Here is an 18473-nt window from a genome sequence, read left to right on the forward strand (position 1 = left end):
AAGTATATCTTCTCTTATGCCAATTGTAAAATTACATATATTTGTGAGTAGAAGTTTTTTTTTTTTTTTTTTACATATAATAAAAAGTCTTTTAAAAGTAGAGAGCAGTTAGATGTGGCTTAACTATTACTTTGATGAGGATGAGAAGTGGTGTGTCTGCCGTACTTAACATAAAAGTGCCTGTTTAGACCCCTTATTATTTTGAGGTTCATTTTTAAAGTGAGCACTGGGTCACAAGGTGGTTTAAACGAAACATTATTTCTCACCGACGTGCTCTGTTGTGCCTTCAACAAGGCAAATGTTACTTGTGCATGAGCCTCAGCCAGCATTCCATCAATTCACTCAACGCCATCGTAATGTTCTAATTCCCCAATGAAAAGGAAATGCTTATATGCAAAAAACATTCTAAAAACGGTTCCACCATCTGAGTGGATTAGCCCAGTGTTTATACTACGGGAAGAAGCGTGATCCAATGGATTAAAGTACTGCAGCAATTTATAGAGAACAGGAGCCACTGCTTCTGTATATAGTATACCATAGCCAACTTAATCGTTTATTACAATGTACTACTGGGGGGGGGGGGGAGAAAAGAGAAAAAAAAAAAAAAAAACACCACCACACACACCATGTTTTTAGCCAAGATCACTAACAGAAATGTGGTGTCAATAGGATAGCTTACCACTGTTAGAACATACAATACATTTCTAGATGTAAAATTTGGGACACACAAATAATGGGTTCCAGGTAAGATTTTATTTTAGAGAAATCAAGATTTAAAAACTCAATTAAAAAACCAAAAGAAACATTTTTTTTAACCACTTCCAGCCCAAGGCCATCATATGACATCCTTGACTTTCAGTGGGAATATCCAAATGATGTCTGCAGCTACAGGCATCATTCAGATATTCTCGTTTTCAGCCAACAACCATCCAGTGCTTCTCTGGGCTCTCCCGTGCCATCAGGGACCCGGAAAAAGAGTCGGCCGCCGCATGGCGACCATAGAGATTTCCAGTGACCAGATGGTCACCACTCATTTCTATGAGCGCTGGAGCCCCCGGTGCGGTGTTATGATGTCACGTCTGGGCCGCAATTGTAAGCAAATGATCCATGAGATTCTGAATTAATTTTATTTTTTATCTCATGCTTTCCAGACTGAAGGAGAAATGTGGGGTTTTATTGACCCCGCATCGCTCCATAAAGAGGACCTCTCACGCAACATTCCTATTACAAGGGATGTTTACATTCCTTGTAATAGGAATAAATTTGTTTAAAAGGGGAAAAAATAAAAAAATAAAGTAAAATAGAAAGTGTAAAAACAAAACAAAAAAATTATTATATAATAATACATTTTTAAAACGCCCCTGTCCCTGGTAACTAACGTTTAGTAGCGACCGCAAGTCCCGCCAACATATGTAAACCCTGTTCAAACCACACAAGTGAGGTGTTGCCGCATGCGTTAGAGGGCGAGCAGCAATTCTAGCACTAGACCTCCTCTGTAGCTCTAAACTAGTAACTTGTAAAAATGTTTAAAGCATCACCTATGGAGATTTTTAAGTTACGAAGTTTGGCGCCATTCCATGGGTGTGTGTGCGCAATTGTGACATGTTGGGTATCCATTTACTCGGCATAACCATGTTTCACATTATACAAAAAAATTGGGCTAAGTTTACCGTTTTGTTATTTTTTTAATTCATGAAACTGTTTTCTCCCAAAAAAAAGTTTGAAAAGTTGTTGCGCAAATACTGTGCAACGGCTGCCATTTTATTCCCTAGGGTGTCTGCAAAAAAAATAAAAAAAACACAACATATATAATGTTGGGTGTTCTGAGTAATTTTCTATCAAGAAAATTATGAATATCACTAGAGAAATGACTGGCATAGGAGATGGAGGATAATTCTGAAACCATTTATTATCAATCAACTGTTTACTCTTTTTAAAATCATAATGGCAACAGAAACTACTCAAAAGGCCCTGATAAAAAAAAAAAAAAAAAAAAAAAAAAAAAGTTTGCATACCCCAGTTCTTAATACCGTGTATTGCCCCCCTTTAATATCAATGACAGCTTGAAGTCTTTTGTGGTATTTTTGAACGAGGCTCTTTATCTTCTCAGATGGTAAAGCTGCCCATTCCTCTTTGCAAAAAGCCTCCAGTGCCTGTAAATTCTTGGGCCGTCTTGCATGAACTGCAATTTTGAGATCTCCCCAAGGTGGCTCAATAATATTGAGGTCAGGAGACTGAGATGGCCACTCCAAAACCTTCACTTTATTCTGCTGTAGCCAATGACAGGTCGCCTTAGCCTTGTGTTTTGGGTCATTGTCATGTTGGAATGTCCAGTGGCATTTTAAATACCGCTATAGGCCACCATGTGGCCTTCAAAACACAGGTATGATCCCCACGTGTTCAAATTTGCCACCCTCGATAGGATGTATGAGGACAAGGGGGGTAACTTTGATCAGAGTTCTACAGAGAGAAACTAAATGGGTATATGATCTACATGTTATGTCATTTCCAGAGTTTTGTTCCGTGTACATGAAACCTATTTTGGGCTGGACTCAGACCCAAAAGACACACAGGACTCCTATGCAATTTGCACCGGAGATGCGTGAACCAGCTCCATAGAGAAACCTGCATCCAATACGCAACAGTGTGAACCCAGTCTAAATGTCTGGATGTACTTTTAAAAAGGTACCATTTTATCATTTTTGTATTGAGGAACCCTTATCTAGAAAAACATATCGACTTGGAAAGTGAAAGCTGTTTTCTAAAGACATTTTTTTGGACAGAATTAACAAGCATCAGAAGTACACAGCCCAACCTTTACAAGTGATATGCCCCATGACAAAAAACAAAACAAAAACAAAAGTTATTCAAGAATATCAAGTAAAGGCCTTGCAGCATGCAATGGAAGCACTTATCACGCACCAACATTCTCCATCTTGCTAGAAAATTCCCTTTTCTGTAAGTGCATACCTTAGAACACTGGAAATGTTAAACTGATTATGTTTGCGTTGGTTCTTTTTTAAACCTGTTACTTGAACAGTTGCTGTAAATATTGAAAAACACTAGCTATAGGAAGAAGATGGAGGTCTCCAGAAAAATGAGAGACAGGCATTGGCTTTTATTTATAGTAGTGGCCTACTCAATGTTTCTGGTTATTATTCGGCTGCTGTTTATATACAATAAAATAGGAACCGTAATTGATCACATGTAATGTAAAAAAGTCATAAAGGCCCTATTCACATCTATGTGCTGCGTAAACACCTTATATTGGGCAATAAAATATATATTTTCTACCAATGCACCGGAAAGTACAAATAAATAAACTACACCTGGACTAATATTCTTGACAGCATACAAAGTACAGTAGTAAAATACCACGAGGTGTGGTGTTCTAATGAAGGTGTCCTAGTGTGTCATTGAAAAAAATTAATAAAAAGTGCCGTACCATGTGTTACGTAAGGATGCAGGGGACAGATCCATACTAACATGTTACATCCCAAACAGGTTTAACATGTTACTAAAAAGGTGAACTTATCCCTTTAAGGGGTTAACAATGTGTAATGTGTGTTGCTTTTTACTACAGATCTTGGTTTCTTATCTCTGCTTTGCAGAGATGGAGATCTTCCCTCTGTACATAGCTCTCCTGATGGTAAACAAAGGTCTCTATGCTGTGATTTGACACAGCTGATCAGCAAGTCCCAGGCATGAATCATTGGCCAGGACTTGCTGACAGCGGGTGTCAGCAGGGGTGGGGTGGGGGGCGTTGTGCATCTTATACCCGGAAGGAGGCAGCAACGCACAGGTAAGTCGCTTTGCCTGTTAGTGCTGTCCATCCGCAGTACACTGTGGGCAGTTAAATGAAGGGTTTTCGATCCCGCCCTCAATGCTCAGCATTCACTTGGGTGAATGACGTGCACTGTGTTCCCTGTGCCTCCAAGGATATATGCACGCCAGTATCTCGCATACACAAAAGGAGCACCTTGTCTCTATGTTGATGATGTAGCAGTTAGAGGGATGAGACAAACCATTTATCTCTGATTCATTTTTTCTCCTCCATTGTCAGCGTAAGAAAAAAAAAAAAAAAAAAAAAAAAAAAAAAAACAATCACCGAGCTTTTGTTTTGATCGTGTGATCAGCTGATCACATAGTGAGGGGCCGGTGTTCTGCCATATAGTGTCCTGGCATCGGATACTGTCCGCCCCGTACTGTGCATGCGCAGCACAGAGCAGAGGAAGCTTCAGAAAATCTCAGAAGATGAACAGCGCCTGCGCCGTGAGTCGAGGTGGTAGCCCTACCATCCAAGTGGACATAAGGCTGGCAATATTAGAGGGCCGCTCGCCGCGCTTTGGGCTCAGCCTCGCTACGCTCGGCTCTTTTATATTTTATATCTTTTATATTACAACTCTATGTCCACTTTGATGGTGGGGCTAGAACCTAGACTATTTTCGGAATCTGTGTGTGCTGTGTACTGTGTGTGTGCAGTACACAGCGGACACTATCCGATGAGGGACTTTATATGATAGGACACCGGGACCAGCCACTTACTGGGATCGGAGATCACCCAAGTCTCGGTAACTCAGTAATCACGGCGCACGCAGGGAGCGTGTCAGGGGAGGGCATCATATGACGGCCTCCCAGGAATTCAGATTTGCGGTGGCCGGCATTCGGCTATAGCACAGATCTCAAGTGGTTAATACCGCTTTGAGAGAGGTAGGTTTTTATGGCCTTCTCTGTACATAAATAGGTATATTGGCTGTGAAAACACACATTTAAAAAAAACTTTTGAGAAGACATCTATAGGATTGTATCTTTTTTTACCCCTTTTATTGGTTGAACTAGATTGACTTGTCTTTTTTTCAACGAGACTACATAACCTCCTCTGCCATCTTATCTCAAACAAACAGCAATTTAAATAATGTTTATATCCAAACTTCATTCAAGAACTGCCAGTGATGTGTCAAATAGTGTCCCCCATCAGATAGTGTCTGCCCTGTACGGAGGACAAGGAGAAGCCGAACATCTCCGAAGATAAACTGCTCCTGAGCAGCAAGTCCAGGTTCAAGCGCCACCATCCAAGTGGACATAGAGTTAGAATAAAAAATAGCCGGGCTAAGCGCGGCTGTGCCCGAAGCATGGCGAGCAAAGCGAGCCCACGAGGAGCCCTGTTACTATGTGCAACCGTATGTCCACTTGGATGGTGCGGCTTCAACCTGGACTCAGTGTGCAGGCGCCGTTCTTCTTCGGAGACTTTCGGAGTCTCCTTCTCCTCTGTACTGCGCAGTATGGGGCGGACACTATTTGATGGCCGGACACTTTTTGACAGAACATGGGAAGGTATCTTCTGGCACCAACGATGTACAATTGTAACTGGTTATGTACTCTTAGGCACCTGTCATTTATCTGCAAGCATTATATATAGACTGCCTACAAAAAAGTCCAATGACCAAGGCAAAGTATTCTAGAAAAGAACTATAATCCTGTAGACAAGCATAAGAGGAAAAGATAAAGTAGTGAGCAATAAGTATGATTGTGTAGTTAGAGTGTTTAAAGGTTAGGCTGCAATGCTGAGTAAAGAATTTCACAGGCCAAGGATAACATTTTATCCTTAAAACAGGATGCACTGAAAGAAGGGGGATAAAAAAAAAAAAAAAAAACACACACACACACACACACACACACACACAAAAAACAGTATCAACCAAAGCAAGAACAGGCAAGATCCCCCCCAATTCACAGCTAGTGTTCATTCCATGGGCTTTAAATGCTGCATACAGATACGCACAGTGTAGTTTTGTCTGCACCTGTACGCAGGAGTATAGGTCTATTCATAAAGCTGGGTCTGATGTCATAATGTTGCGCTGTGTACGTTTAAAAAAAATAAAAAATAAAATAAAAACCCCACACACAAAATCAGTGGGGTTTGCCATTTTTTTTTTTTTTTTTTTTTTTTTTTTTTTTTTTACGTTGCTCTGTATTTGCCCAACAATTTTTTTTTTTTTTTTTTTAAAGGCCAAGCCCCCCACCCCCCTAGAAAAAAAAAAAATACACTTTTTGAATGTTAATGCAGAAAAACCAATACAAAACTCAATAGCGGCAAACAAAAATTTTACTGTAGGCAACGCTTTAAACGCCTTTTCAGGTTACCACTTTAGATTTACAGAGGTGGTCTAGTGCTAGAATTACTGCCCATGATCTGAGGTTGGTGGTGAAATGGATATTTTATAGATGGGCAACTCCTATCCTCATATTGATTAGTGGTTCCAAATAACTACTGCAGTAGAGAACAGACACAAAAGATACGCTCAGCATTAGGGATGAGCTCAGGCGTGTTCGCATTGAGTCGGTGCAGCGCTGCACTAATCACAGGCTGTGAGACATTGCCCCGATGTGCGGCTGTAGAGATCGGGCAATATCTCACTGCCTGTGATTAGCGCAGCGCTGCGCCGACTTCCTGGTGGGCTCTGCACGTGTTCCATGCAAACACACTTGAGCTCATCCCTACTCAGCATCTTCCCAAATAACTGTTCTCCTTTATTATGATGCATTTGAAAGTTTTTATACACATGATTACGTAGGTATCACATCAATATTACAATTGTACGTTTATGGTAACAAAGGGCGTTACATAGGCAGGCTAATTCTAATCAGGACTCGAAAGAATGAAAAACGTGCTGAACACATTAGTGCCTTGTGCAATACATATAAAATAGAATACAATTATATACAGAACTTACAAATTTCCATTACAGTAGTGATACCGCACGTGTGGGACGATCGCTTGTGTGCGTGTGAGACCAGCGAGTGCATTGAGCACAGGGAGACGGAAGCAATTTTTTTAAATTAGTTATTTTATATTCTTACATCGCCGCTTTAAAAATGTTATTTTTTTTAATCACAAGAAAAGTAAACATCCTTGTGACAGCAATAGGCATGTGACAGGCACTCTTTATGGGAGGTATCTGGGATCTACAAGACCCTAAATCCTTCCTCTGCCCTTAAAAGCATTAGATTACACCAAGGTCAGTGTCTTCAAATGCTTTAGATTTTTGAAAATGGCATCCGGGTAAACTAGAAGTGATGTCAAGTCATCGCTTTTGGATTACCATAGCTGATCTAGTAGGACAGGAAAGCCCAAGAAAGTTGCAGAAAAGACAAGAGCGCCAGTCCTAAAAAGCAGTACCAACATGATAGCTGCAGGAATCATCCAGGTGTAACCACAAAGTCCAGCGACACACTGGTACATTTCTGGTTGATAAGTGGTTGACATTAAATGGGCGTCAATGCACGGCAAAACACACATCAATGCAAATCAACGTGCATGAAATGGATGGAAATGTACGTCCACGTTCCCTGCATTATATCGCAAGCCAGTGGAGATTCAGCCTAAATGTTATCAATGTGTAGTCAGCAGTACTGCTGCTTATACACTTAATTTTTGTGTGTGAGCCTTGAACAGCCACATGCATCCTAGCAACCTAAGACGCTAGGCAACAGAAGCTACCAGCATCCTGGCAACCAAGGGTGCTATAAAGCCGTGCGGAAACTATTGTCATAATAATAATAATGTTTCAGGGGATCAATTGTGCCAATTGGCAGAAGCAGCCTACATTCTAGCAACCAAGAATACCAAGCGGCAGGAGCCACCTACATCTTAGCAACCAGACACTAAGTAGCAGAAGCTGCCTGCGGCCCAACAACCAAGGATGCCAGGCAGTAGGAGCTGCCTACGTTCTAGCAACCAAGGACACTAGGTGGAATCAATATCAAATGTGTAATCAATGGACCAGGGCTGTTGACTACACATGGTTGACACTGTCAGCCAGCAGCAGCTCATTCTTTTGCCATACCACTGAACGCACGTGCTTGCATATAATGTACAGACAGCTAAAAATTCAGGTATCCGGTCATTCTGGTGAGGAAGCACACAAAGCTGTACTTCCTGGGCACAGGCTATTACCATAAAATCATGCAACAACATTTGCATTCATTGATAAATGTGACCATGTGAATCAATTAACTTGGCTAGTAGTAGCTGAAATCCCTAAAGGTCTTGAGATCAAGTCATATGATTCTACTAACGTTTTAGTTATGGTTTGGATTTTCCATTAGGAGAGGTCTGCTGGGCTATAACTGGTCAAGAAAAAATGTTGAACCCAACACCATTCAGAGTAATAATTAACTTACTGATAGCTTTGTGCTAGATGGAATGTTTTCAGGATTTCTTATATAAACATTTACATTTTATGTTGAAGACTAAATTGTATCAATAGAGTACAAATAATCATATAGACATAACAATCATCTTTAAAAAAAAAAAAAAAAAAAAAAAAAAAAAAAATAAACCCCCCCCCCCCCCCACACACACACACACACACACACACACACACACACACACACACACACACTACCAGCCCTGATACACGTAAACAGCGACACCCTTGGAGGTCATACTATGTTATTGCACTGCTTAGAAGAAGCCAGTTTTACAAGCTTCCCTTGTTTCTCACTAATAGGTGTGCAGAACATACATGACGGATCTGTTCTTTTACAGTTTTTAACCTTTAAAAAATAAAAAATAAAAAAAAAAACCCTTTACAACCACTTTAAACAAACATGTTATACTAACCTCCACCGTGCAGCTCGTTTTGCAGAGTGGCCCCGAACCTGCTCTTCTGGGGTCCCTCGGTGGCTGCCCCCCCCCCCGCAAGTACTTCTCACGTTCATGCAAGCTCCCTCACATGGTGAGAAGTATTTGCGGGCGCGCTCCCGTGATACAGCTGGCGGCTAATGCTATAGCCACTCACCGTATCACTCAGCCCGCCCCCTGGCGTGCTGCATCACTGGATGCGATTAACAGCAGCACGAGCCAATGGCTGCGCTGCTTTCAATCCAACCACTCTTCGCCGCTCAGCCTGACTGCTGATTGGCTAGAGGATGTCGGAGGCGAGCGCGGGACTTTCAAGGGTTCAGGTAAGTAAACATAGAATGCATTAAGGTGAAAAGACATTTACCTTTACAATCCCTTTAATCATGGCTATTTGCACACTCACATGAACATACATGTTTATTAATGTACAGACTGTTCACAACAGTCAGATTACAGTTGTGCTCATAAGTTTACATACCCTGGCAGAATTTATGATTTCTTGGCCATTTTTCAGAGAATATGAATGATAACAAAAACACCTGCTTGGTGTTTGGCTGAAGCCATTTATTATAAACCATCTATGTTTACTCTATTTAAATCATAATGGCAACATAAACTACCCAAATTACCCTGATCAAAAGTTTACACACCCCAGTTCCTTATGCGTATTGCCCCCTTTAAAATCAATGGCAGCTTGAAGTCTTTTGCAATATTTGTGGAAGAGGTGCTATTTTCTCAGATGGTAAAGCTGCCCATTCTTCTTGGCAAAAAAGCCTCCAGTTCCTGGAAATTCTTAGGCTGTCTTGCATGAGCTGCATGTTTGAGATCTACCCAGAGTGTCTCAATTACATTGATGTAAGACAGATGGCCACTCCAGAACCTTCACTTTATTCTTCTGTAGCCAGTGACAGGCCAACTTGGCCTTGTGTTTTGGATCATTGTCATGTTGGAATGTACATGTAAGTACCATGTGCAGCTTCCTGGCTGAGGAATACAAAATTTTCCTCCAGTATTTTTTGATAACATACTGCATTCATCTTGCCAACAATTTTGACCAAATTTCCTGTGCCTTTGTAGCTCACACATCCCCAAAACATCAGCGATCCACCTCTACCTTTCATCATAGGCCTTGTTGACTTCTCTCCAAATGTAATGTTTATGGTTGTGGCCAAAAACGCTAAATTTTGGTCTCACCACTCCAAATGACTTTGTGCCAGAAGGTTTGAGGCTTGTCTGTGTGCCGTTTGGCATATTGTAAGCGGGATACTTTGTTCCATTTGTGTAGTAATGGCTTTCTTCTGGAAACTTGAGCATGCAGCCCATCTTTCGTCAAGTGCCTCCTTATTGTGCATCTTGAAACAGCCACACCACATGTTTTCAGAGAGTCTTGTATTTCACCTGAAGTTATTTGTGGGTTTTTCTTTGCATTCCAAAAAAAATTTCCTGCCAGTTGTGGAGAACCCCTCATTGTCCACTTCCTAGAGTTTGAACACTGCTGATTGGCATTCTCAATTCCTTGGATATATTTTTATATCCCTTTCCCGTTTTATACAGTTTAACTAGCCTTTCCCACAGATCCTTTGACAATTATTTTGCTTTCCCCATGATTCAGAATCCAGAAACATCAGTGCAGCACTGGATGAAAAATGCAAGGGTCTGTCAGGAATCCAGAAAGACTGACCTTTTACACACACCAATTACAAGCAAACAGATCACAGGTGAGGATGGTTACCTTTAATAGCCATTCAAACCAATGTGTCAACTTGTGTGCATTTTATCAGGCCAAAATCACCAGGGTATGTAAACTTTTGATCAGGGTCATTTGGGTAGTTTCTGTTTTTATTATAATTTAAAAATAGTAAACACAGTGGATTGATAATAAATGACTTCAGCCAGACACTAACCATGAGTGAAAAATGTTGTGTTATTCATATTCTCTGAAAAATGGCCAAGAAATCAAAATTCTGCCAGGGTATGTAAACCTATGAGCACAACTGTATATCTGCATGTCCAACTGTCTTCCGCTGTCTATAGGTCAAAAAGGTTAGCTTTTGGGTATACAGGCATTAGATGAGCCACTCAATTTTATACATGCAGTGACAAGCTTATCTCTCTGGATGGTCTTCAAGTTGGTCGGATCCCTGTTCTGGAAACAGTGACTGTACTGATAGTGACAGATCCCTTTCTGAAAATTCAGTGACAACCCAATCCCCTCTATGATCCTGCTCCCTGCACCCTTCCACCACTATAAAAAGCTGTTAGCTTGGCCAAGCCATGCACACATACCAATATAATGTCCCATGAATTGTGTTCCCATGAGAAGAAGGGATCATGTCTACATGGTGCCAAAAGCCATTCACCAAATGGTAAGGCATCTAATAGTCATTTTTAACATGGAAGCCTTGAAATAATTCGGTCTCAGGGAACCCCTATTACTACACCTACAGCCCACAATATTACCATGAATGCCAGTGGGAGGAATGCTCAATACATTGGCGGTAAGAAGAATCTCATAGATGGAAAATATCTTTTTTAGCTATTAGTGGTTACTTAGCCGAGAAGCAAAAATTGCTCATTCTTCAAGGAACCCCTAGTAACCTCTGGAGGAATGCTACAGTTCCATGGAACCCTGCTCGAGAAAGGCTGATGTAAAGTAGGAGGGGACCTTTACTTTTAAACCGTCCCTCAGACGTTCGGCCGCCTTCCTCCGCCACTGGGTCGGTTAGAAAGCACAGCGTGCTTTGCGTATTACACAGTAGGGAACCGGCTGTGAAGCCAAAAGGCTTCACTGCTGGTGTCCCTTACCGTGAATGGCGGTGGCAGCACCGACAGCTGATCCAAAAATCGGCTTGGGTGCTGACATTGCGTGCTCTCAGCAACATCTGCAGTATTTGTAGCTGCTGACTTTTAATAAAAATATTCCCCCAGGCGGTACCCCTCTTTAAAGGAGAACTAAACCAAAAAAATAAAATTGTGAGCAGACAGCTCTTTATTGCAGAAGAGACATGCTAGGTCAACTACAATTACACACTTACCTGGCTGTCTGTAGTCTTCTGTGCAGCTCATCGTGGTTTTCTGACACACGCCATACTGGAGTAATTCAATTCCATGTACATGCATGGGGTTCAAGCATTTCCTACCAGGCCAATCAAGAGGCTGCAAACCCAGCAGTTGGAAGTAGCCCAGGGAGAAGATGACAGTGGGCACCAAGGGATGTAACCGCCACATCTGTGAATGAATGAACTACAATTCCCTCCTGCCACCACTACAGGCTTGAAGTTCACAAGTTCTCAGTCCATTCACTCTACCTCCAGCTTTCTAAATGGAAGTGTGGAGGATTGGGCAGAAAGCTGGAGGGAGAGTGTGCAAGAAAGAGCCTGACATTACACCTGTAATCCGATCGCAGGTTCCATGCTTTGCAGGCCTGTGGGGAAAAATAAGAAATGCATAGCGCTTTTTTTTTTCTGCAAAGTTGCAGTATGTGCATTTGTTTTTCCCCAGATTCCAAACTGCCCGCAATGTGCTGTGGACTGGTGACCCGTACAGACACAGTGACGTACTGGTACATTGCTGTCCCCGTTTCTGGGTTTAGGATCCGTGCCTGTCCCCTCCCCCCAGTGCAAACACCTGCTGGCGGCGCTAATGCAGCGCTGCCCCATTGATTTCAATGGGGAGGAGCGGTAAACACACCGCTCCAAAGAAGCTGCTGGCAAGACTTTTCCTGACGTCCTGCCAGTGCAACTCTCCAGAGCGAAAGCCCTCAGGCTTTCACACTGGAATGAATGGAGCAGCAGTTTGAGGGCAGATTGCAGGCGCTATTTCTAATGCTATAGCGCCTGCAAAACGCCCTCGGTGTGAAAGGGGTCTAATTGTCAGCCATTTTTCTTTTATGATAAAAAAAAACCCCAGTGGTGATCAAATACCACCAAAAGAAAGAAAATGTATGTATAAAAAAAATTATACACATTTAATTTGTGTACAGTGCTGCATAATTACCAGTTAAAGTAGCGCAGTGCTAAACAAAAAAATTACCTGCTCATGAAGGGGGTAAAACTTTCCAGAGCTGAGGTGGTTAAAGGTTAGGTTAATATTTAACCCATTTCTTGCCCAGCAGAATTTGAAAGGGGCTGCGATTCTCAGGGGTCCGCTTTGAGGCTAGGTTCACTTCACACCGGTGAATGTAAAAACACTGCCTGTGATTCACACAGAAATCGCATTCCTGTGCACATCACATGCGATGTCTGTGGGGTGCGACTTCAGTCATACATTTTGTATGGCTGAAATCGCATCAGAATGGCGCAGGACCATTTATTTTTTCTCCCACACCTGAAACAATGCATGGGCGATCACACCCATGTGATGCAATTCTGGCAACTGCGCTGCGCTTTGCTAGCTGTTTTGGGGAGTTAAGATCACATTGACACCTGCAGAAGATCGCATGGTCGCGGTGCAATCGCTTATGACGATCCGAAAAGCAGTCGAAAAACACTGCTTTTGAATCGATCGTACGACAACCAGGTTGCTAGTACAGAGCTTTTGGGAGCCGATCAGGACATCCGATTGGACAAAAACGAAAAAAATTCTCTTGTACGATTTTTGTTTAATCGGTACAGTTCTAATCTGAAAATACACTACAACATATAACATCGCATCCAATCACTTTAGTAAACTCTTCATTTTCAATATGTGACTAAAATACAATATATTATATATATATATATATATATATATATACACACACAATATATTATATATATATATATATATATAAATAATAATAATAATAATAAAGGGGGGGGGTATGATCTGTCATCCAATTTTCAGATCGTGTGTACGGCCATTAGAATGTGATGAAGGGAAACGCAGCAAACCTTGCGCCTTTCCCACATCGCATTAGTGTGAACTGACATGGAGTGGCGGTTCATGCCAAAACGCAGTGTGGGAAATGCGCATTTGGTATGCGTTTCCTACACTGCACGTAAACGTGCTACCCTTCTGATCTACATGTGGGTAACAATGTATTACCGGCACCCCAAATCGCAGATCACAGTGTGTTTGCGGGCACCAAATCATATAGTACCATGTGGTTCAGTGCAATGTGTTTTGAAAAAAGTAGTGCGTGCAATGTGTGGGAATCACACAGGAACGTGTGCGTTTGGATGTGAGCCAGCCCTTGAATAGCACACTGTAAACACCAAGGATTAGATGAATGCCCACCCTGCTGGGCAGGTTACTAGAATAAGAAGAGCCCCCCCCCCCACAGTACTCTTCCATGCCTGGGGGGGGGGGGGGTGGTGAATTCCAGCAATGGCCAGCTCTAATCAGGAAGCTGTACTCGGCTCTCCAAAGACAAGTGATCCTAATAGAATTAAGTCTGATGGAGGAAGCAGGCAGCATGAGAGCACATGATGAACCCTCCAGGAACATAGGCTGATCAGTAATGATGCTGGAATCATGGTCAGAGCACAAAGATGACGGAGGAAATCACACATACACAACAAGACATCAGCTCATACAGGTGACACCGGGAATACAACATGCAGGGTGTCACCAGTCACCGGATGTGCCCAGCAATGAATGAAAGGAGTCACGACACACTCTGCCCATATCACACATGATGATGCAATGAGCGCTAACCCACCTGGTCTCCTGGTTGCTGAACTTCTTGGTGACCACCTTGCCCAGCTCCAGTCCGAGCCGCTCCGCCACTTTCTGGGAGAGGTCCTGGTGAGAGCTGCCGCTGAACAGCACGATATTGGGCATGGCGGCTGGCACAGGGACACACCGGAGAGAGAAGGAAAGAAGAGGGACCGGGAGCAGAAGGGAAGAAAGAGGGAGCCTGCTGGATAGAAGAGCGCTGGCCAGTGAGAGGCTTTCTTCCCTTCTGCTAGCACGGTGCACGGCTCCGAGTCATGTGGCTGCTGTGTGGAGGTATCAGCGGGAGGAGGAGGAGGGAGCTGGGAAAGGAAGTGATGGCACAGTGTGTACGGGTCAGCCGCCGCCGAAACCACGCCCCTACGCCGTACAGACTCCCGCCCCTACGCCGTACAGGCCCCGCCCCTCCGCTATCTGTCTAGACCAGCGCTCAGCTGCGGTGTGATACATGCTGTGTGCTTATGCCTACCTACCTACACGGCTCGGGTGCACTCATCGCTGCTTTGTGCTCACTCATTAGTATCATCATACAATGATATAAAGTGTGATGGTATACAAGTGTATGATTTCTGCGGTAGAGATTGTTTATTACACTTCAGGATGTGAGGTACTGCACGTAGTAGGGATGTCACAATACCAGTTCTTCCAAGTGCACTGCTGGATGACTGTATAGAAGTGCACTCAGGCTCCATTCACACACCAAGGCGTTTTTTTTTCATGCTTTCTGCAGAAACGCAGGACATTATTTTTAACATGGGTCCCTGTGGAACACGTTCACATCAGTCTAGGTTCACATCTATGCGGCTGCCCTGGTTCCTTTTTTTGCATGCATTTTTTTCTTTAAACGCGCACTGTATATAGCTGGTTGCTAAGGCTGGATTCACACCTATGCAGTTTTAGTGCTTTTTGCATTTTGCAGATTTGAACTACAAAAAGTGTTCCATAAGAAACCATGTTAAGTGGACTGTAGTGCAAATCTGCAAAATGCAAAAAGCACTAAAAATGCATAGGTGTGAATCCAGCCTTAGTGCATTTTGCAGATTTGCACTTCAGAATGTGTTCCATAGGAAACCATGTTAAATGGACTGTAGTGCAAATCTGCAAAAAGCACTAAAAATGCATAGGTGTGAATCCAGCCTAACATGGTTTCCTATGGAACACGTTCTGTAGTTTAAATCTGCAAAATGCAAAAAGCACTAAAAATGCATAGGTGTGAATCCAGCCTAAGGAGGGGGCCGGAAAGCTGGCTGCTGCATCCTTAGGCTGGATTCACACCTATGCATTTTTAGTGCTTTTTGCATTTTGCAGATTTGTACTACAGTCCATTTACCATGGTTTCCTATGGAACACGTTTTGTAGTGCAAACAGGGCTGGACTGGGACAAAAATTTGGCCCTGGACTTCATCCAGACCGGCCCACTCCAATTTTGCAAACGCGCACAAAAACAGTATGCTGCGCACTTGCACGAGAGTGACGTCATCACGGCCCGGCTAGACACATAGCAGGAGTATGCAAACTCAGAAGCCGACAGCACACTGCTGGTGATCTTTTATTTTCCAGCCCCCCCCCCCCACCCCCTGGTGTCCCCCTGTCACCTGCCCGAAGTCTGGCTCTGCATTATATATTTTAAAATAAACAACTAATGCGCACACCTATTTTTGATCAACCGCAGTAATGAGAAGCTGCCAACATCAAACAGGTTTAAGCCCCTTTCACACGGGACGGATCAGTAATGATCCGCCCCGTGATGATCCGCTCGCTCAGCGGGGATCGCTCCGTTGTCCCCGCTGAGCCGGCTGCAGACAGGGCGGTCTCCGCACACTGTGCGGGGACCGCCCTGTCAGATCTCTGCTCTCCTCTATGGGGATCGGATGAGCACGGACCGTCTGTCCGTGTTCATCCGATCCGCTCTGCAGACGGATAGAAAAATAGGATTTTCCTCCGTCTGCAGAATCGGACTGTTGCGGAGGCGGATGAAATCGGGTGTCTGCGGATGTTCATCCGCAGACACCCGCTATCCCATAGGGATGAATGTATGCCCGTATTTCATCTGCAAACGGATGGATGAAATACGGACATATCATCTGCATGTGTGAAAGGGGCCTAACACAAACCCACAGATAAATTGAATATATAGCAAAGGATGTGATGCTAACCAAAATAACATAAAAAAAATCCATTTGGTGCAAATAATGATTCAAATAATACAAAAAATCCAACATAGCTAAAAGTACATCAAACGTGTCAATTAATATTGAAATGTGCATAAAAAAAATTTCAGCAAAAAATTTGTATATAAACGATGCTTATAATTAAAACCATTTTATCCAAACTATGTCCTTGGTATTAAAGTGCAAAAAGAGTACAAAAAAAAGGGGGGTTTTTAATTATAAACATTTTTATATATGATTTTTTTGATGAAAATATTTTTATGCACATTTTAATATTAATTGACAGTTTTGGTGAACTTTTAGCTATGTTGGATTTTGCATATTATTTTAACCATTATTTTCACCAAATGGATGTTTTATGTTATTTTATTTAGCACCACATCCTTTGCTATATATATATATATATATATATATATATATATATATATATATATATATATATATAATATATACACACATGCACAGCATATATATATATATATATATATATATCCAGCCATGTGCTATATACAGTATTCAATGGGCCGGCCGGTTACCTGGATGGGTTCCTGCAGCACCGCCATCCTCCAGGCTCCCTCGTCTGCTCCAGGGACTTCTCTGCCTGTCGGCTGCTCTCATGGCGGCCCCCGGCTCATTTAAACTCACAGCGTCCGTTACCGCGGGGGCCGCCGGAGATAGCCGAGTTTTGTTCGCTGTCTGAGAGGAGCAGGGCGGGGGAAGCCGAGCGGTGGCGGAGGTGGCCGAAGATGTGTTATGAGAGCGCCGAGTGGGGGCGGAAAGAGCCGAAGTGCGCCGCGCTGTGCTCAGAAGTACAGCGGTGCTCAAATGAATGGCTGTGCAAGTAGCGCAGCCATTCATTTGGCTAGGCTGTCACTGAAACCGGCCCACTGAGCCATCGGCCCACCGGGAATCTCCCGGTAGTCCCGATGGCCAGTACATGCCTGAGTGCAAAATGCAAAAAGCACTAAAAATGCATAGGTGTGAATCCAGCCTTAGCAACTGATGAGTCATTACCTGGAAGCTAAATGTAAAAAAAAAATTGCAGGCAAAAAAAATGTACAAAAGAAACAGCGTCCCCCACCACCACCACCAGGTCCTTACCAGGCCCTTCAGTACTAGTATGGATAGTATGGATTCGGAGGGAACCCCCCCCCCCAAAAAAATGGCATGGGTCCCCCCCAAATCAATACCAGGTCAGGAAATGGGAGGGGACGAGCGAGCGCCACCCCCTCCTGAACCATACCAGGCCACGTTCCCTCAACATGGGGGGGGGGCTCTACCCCAGAGCACCTTACCCTCATGTTGACGAGGACAATGGCCTCTTCCCAACAACCCTAGCCAGTGGTTGTTGGGGTCTGCGAGTGGAGGGGCTTATCATAATCTGGAAGCCCCCCTTTAAGAAGGAGGACCCCAGATCCGGCCCCCCCCCATGTGAATGGGTATGAGGTACTCCTACCCATTCACCAAAAAAGCAGTGAAATGTAATAAAAACACAAGAGATGGTTTTTGACCATTCCTTTGTTAATAGCTCTGTCTTTAGCTGTCTCTTCCCAAAGTTTCCTCCTCGAGCTGTCTCTTCCCGCTGTCTTCTCCTTCCCGTCGTCTCTTCCTACTGTCTTTTCCTTGAGCTGTCTCTTCCTGCCGTCTTCTCCTCGAGCTGTCTCTTCCTGCTGTCTTCTCCTCGAGCTCTCTCTTCCTGCCACCACCCTCTCTTCCCACTGTCTTCTCCTTCCCATCATCTCTTCCCGCCGCCTTCTCCTCAAGCTGTCTCTTCCCGCTGCTGTCTTCTTCCTCATCACCGGTTACCCACTAAATTAAAATAAAAAAGGCCACTCTTGTTCTGTTGATGTCTTCCTCTGTTTTGTTGTTGCCCGCTCTCTTGTCACAAGTGGGTGGGCTCTCTGGGTGATGTCATTCTATGGCCACACCCCTTGGCTATATAAGAGTGGGCAGAGGGCGGGCGTCAACAAAACAGATGAAGACATCAACCGAACAAGAGC

At 43.4% G+C, this 18473-nt stretch overlaps 1 protein-coding gene across 1 annotated transcript in view; it reads right to left on the reverse strand.

The window, feature by feature from the left end:
- Window positions 1-14611, reverse strand: part of PRPS2 (phosphoribosyl pyrophosphate synthetase 2) — a 91867-nt gene extending 77256 nt beyond the window's left edge. Inside the window, exon 1 of the mRNA XM_077482545.1 lies at window positions 14289-14611. Within this exon, the coding sequence (XP_077338671.1) occupies window positions 14289-14410 (122 nt within the window). The 5' untranslated portion in view covers window positions 14411-14611. The remainder of the gene's footprint in view (window positions 1-14288) is intronic.
- Window positions 14612-18473: the final 3862 nt, after the last annotated feature.

This window comes from Lithobates pipiens, unplaced genomic scaffold, assembly GCF_037356315.1.
Source record: "Lithobates pipiens isolate NorthernLeopardFrog02 unplaced genomic scaffold, aLitPip1_a1.2 Scaffold_16, whole genome shotgun sequence".
Lineage (NCBI taxonomy): Eukaryota > Metazoa > Chordata > Amphibia > Anura > Ranidae > Lithobates > Lithobates pipiens.